This window comes from Olea europaea, unplaced genomic scaffold, assembly GCF_002742605.1.
Source record: "Olea europaea var. sylvestris unplaced genomic scaffold, O_europaea_v1 scaffold647, whole genome shotgun sequence".
Taxonomy (NCBI): domain Eukaryota; kingdom Viridiplantae; phylum Streptophyta; class Magnoliopsida; order Lamiales; family Oleaceae; genus Olea; species Olea europaea.
This window is the reverse complement of record NW_019264840.1, coordinates 143,426-146,940: the sequence shown is the minus strand read 5'-3', so window position 1 is coordinate 146,940 and position 3,515 is coordinate 143,426. Positions and strand designations below refer to the sequence as shown.

At 34.2% G+C, this 3,515-nt stretch overlaps 1 protein-coding gene across 1 annotated transcript; it reads left to right on the top strand.

Moving 5' to 3' along the window:
* Positions 1–1,842: 1,842 nt before the first annotated feature.
* On the top strand, positions 1,843–3,143 carry LOC111390078. The gene has a single exon (XM_023015065.1). The coding sequence runs from the start codon at positions 1,878–1,880 to the stop codon at positions 2,955–2,957; it is 1,080 nt and encodes a 359-aa protein (XP_022870833.1). The 5' UTR covers positions 1,843–1,877; the 3' UTR covers positions 2,958–3,143.
* Positions 3,144–3,515: the final 372 nt, after the last annotated feature.

The window sequence follows — 3,515 nt, the reverse complement described above, 5'->3', positions numbered from 1 at the left end:
GAAAACATTTGTTTTTAAAGTTTAAATAAGTAAACTTAAAAAATAAACTTTAAAGGATTAGCTCAGCATGCTAAGTATATTTTCGATTTTAATAATTGCATGAATATACCTCAAATTTCACACCAGTTAGGTAGCTTTATAATAATATTAATAATAATAATAATATAAACAAAATGGATGACATTACGTGTAGAACTGACAAACTTGAGATTTAGGACCTGAATATTAGGGTTTTGTTGTCTAAACTATGTGTATTTTGGACAAGAAGCCTTCAACCCGGAGCGATTGGTTGGGTTCTTTTCTTTTTTTCTTTTTCTTTTTTTTTTTCTTTTTTTGGGTGGCGGGAGGGTGGTATTAATTAAAATATAAGGGTTTTTCTTAAACACTAATTTTAATTTATGTTTGACTCATATTTATAAATACTCAAATCACTTTTTATTCGCACATTTTTAGAGTTATTAATTCATGTCAATAAAAATATTTTTTGAAAACTATAAAAATATAAATTACCTTAGTTAGATAGATAAATGACCAAAAAAAAAAATGTCCAACTCATTTGTGATATATACGAAATGAAAATATTGTTTTCAATCACTTTGAGATTGACTAGTGAATACATTTTTGTTACTTCGTTCTCTTTATTATTACGTCAAATTTAAATACTTTTCTAGACATTACCAAAACTAAGTAGAACTAACAAATTTATGTCCATCTTTATGATTTTATGCATTTATCGAGTAATAATATCACGGTGATTGTTAAAAAAAAAAATGCATCTTCCAAGGTATTACAAAAAAGAAAAAAATGGAATACCCAACCCAATTTATCATAAAGCATGCATTATTTTGAAATATTGAAAAAAAATATATTGTTTTGTTAAATTATCTACTTAAGCCATGAAAAAAATATAAACAGAAGGCAAACAATTAATCCTACTCGAATATTGGATTTTTTTTATTTTTATTTTTTTTTGGGAACTCAATTGTGTTAATTTTTGTCCATTACTTCTAACATATGCCACTGAGATTTCTTATCATTCTCATGAAAAGAACCTCTTTAGCCACCTTCATAAGCAAGCAAAAATTTTGTAACGCCTTCTCAAAATACAAAGTATACGTGTGTTGTTGTAAATGTATGTAAGGTGAACCATGTAACTTTTTTTCTTTTTCTTTTTCTTTTTCTTTTTTTTTTTTTTTTCACTTCATTCGTTTCGTTGTTATACCTCGAATATTTAAACAATTACATCTTTAACATTGTTCATGTTAATTTTGCTCTATTATTTCTTTGTGCTGCTATCTTCATAAACCGCGATCTTATTCACACTGCAATAAATCTAAACCACAAAAGTCTCCCTCTCATTTTGACATCTTCTCCTCTCTCTCTCTCTCTCTCTCTCTCTCATGGAGACCCCACTGTGATTTTTTTAAGGGAAATATGTTTCTCGGAGATCAATGGTTAAATAGAACCCCCAACCCTCTCTAGCTCTCTCTCTCTCTCTCTGAAAACCCTAATTCGACCAGAAACAGTATAAATCAAGATCAAAGCATTTCTTGCTAAACAGAGAAATCCCTCTTCAGAACCATCAATTTCATATCCTTTTAGTGATCAAAACCTGTAAAAAGTTATCTTTTTCTTTGCAGATCATAGCGTTAAAGTATTGGCTACTTTCTGTAATGGCTTTTCAAGCAACTTCTCTTTAATGGTTTTGTGGTAATAAGCAACCAAAACCTCTCTGCAGATCTCTGTCTCCTCTTACGTTATATTCCTTTTCTAGTGGTCTGGTCTTTTCTTCATTTTTTTTCCTGGAAGATACTCTCTCTCTCTCTCTGATTTTCCCCCCCCCCCCCCTCTCTCGAAAAGAAGAGAGAGAAATAGGAATGGATTCTGGTAATAGTGGGAGTCTACAGTCATCTAGTGGTGGTGATGAAGAATACGATTCACGCGCCGCCGCCTCAATCTCAGCTTTCTTGAATAACCCAACAGCTCCTGTTGGCCCAATATCTCAACCATCAGAACTACCTCCGCTGCCGCCGCTGCAAAACATCACTCGCCCAGCTATGTTTGACTCACTAACAAACTATTCACAGCTTCAAAATCCGAGCTCACTTTTTAATCCAAACATGATCTGGTCCAAAACCCTAAGATCTGACCCAAATTCCACTGATACCGTCAACCCCACACTCTCCTCTTCCCCGTTTATAGACTCTTTGGGTACCCTTCAATCAAGTATAGTTTCTGCATCAACAGAACCAGCTGCTATATCAGGACCTTCTGATAATCATAATCAAGCGGTGCGTAATCCAAAGAAAAGATCAAGAGCTTCTAGGCGAGCACCAACTACTGTTTTGACTACAGATACCACCAATTTCAGGGCCATGGTGCAGGAATTCACCGGCATACCGGAGCTGCCATTCACTTCCTCACCCTTTCAGAGAAGTAGGATTGAATTTTTCGGTACGCACACCTCCGTCATCAGATCTACTTCCTTGGACACTGCGCAGCCACCGTACCTTCGGCAGCCGTTTCTTCAGCACATGCAACCATCACCAGCACCGCGACCACCACCATTTCATTCATCTGCTTCATCTTCTTTTCTTAGCCCTCCTCAAAGTTCCAATCTTTTCGCTACACTTCTTCAGTCCACAATGAAATTCCCTCCTGTCAACTCCGCCTCCATGATCGGCTCAAAAGCCCATGATTCATTAGAAATTCCATCAAATGATTCATATACCAAACTGGGAGGTTTGGATGAATTTGCGGCGAGTCCAAGAAATGATGATCAAGTTGAAGTGAGGGGCAATTACTACAACTTTTCAATGAATTGTATGAATGGAAAGGTGAATAATTACTTGGCTAATTCTTCTCCCAGTTTTCACAGCGAAAAAGCGCTGGATAGTGTGGCGGCCACAAGGGGTGAAGGTATGGTGGAATCATGGCTATGTTCTTCTTCAGACTAGAAATGATTATGCTATAGAATGTATTCTCTGGTAATTATGAGGCTTATGATAAAAACATTGAAGAGATTTGATTGATTAGTGTAATATTAATGATTTTAACCACAATGCTGATCACACAATTAAATCACAGTACTGTACTAGTGCTTATATGATGTGTAAATTATAATCTTCTTTTGGGATCCTTCACGCAAACACTTATTATTATCACTAATTATACAAAAATTAAAAAATTTGTCATCATTTGTACTTATATATTATCCGAGTCGTAGAATTATGTTTTAAAAGGTCAATCCAAGCCCTTATATCTTGTTTAAACATATCTATGAATATTAATCTCTTCGAGCTTAAAATAGGTCGAATTTTTCATTTGGAATTTTTTAGGTCCAATACCATGTTGAGTCTTAGGATTTTTATTACTTCATTAAGAGAAATAATCTATGCTTATATGTTGTTTACTTCCTCTTTAATCGATGATACAGAGATTTTACAATTAAGATATAGAATATACATGTGATCATGGACATCTATGTTTTATCAATTTTTGTCTTTGAATAGAAA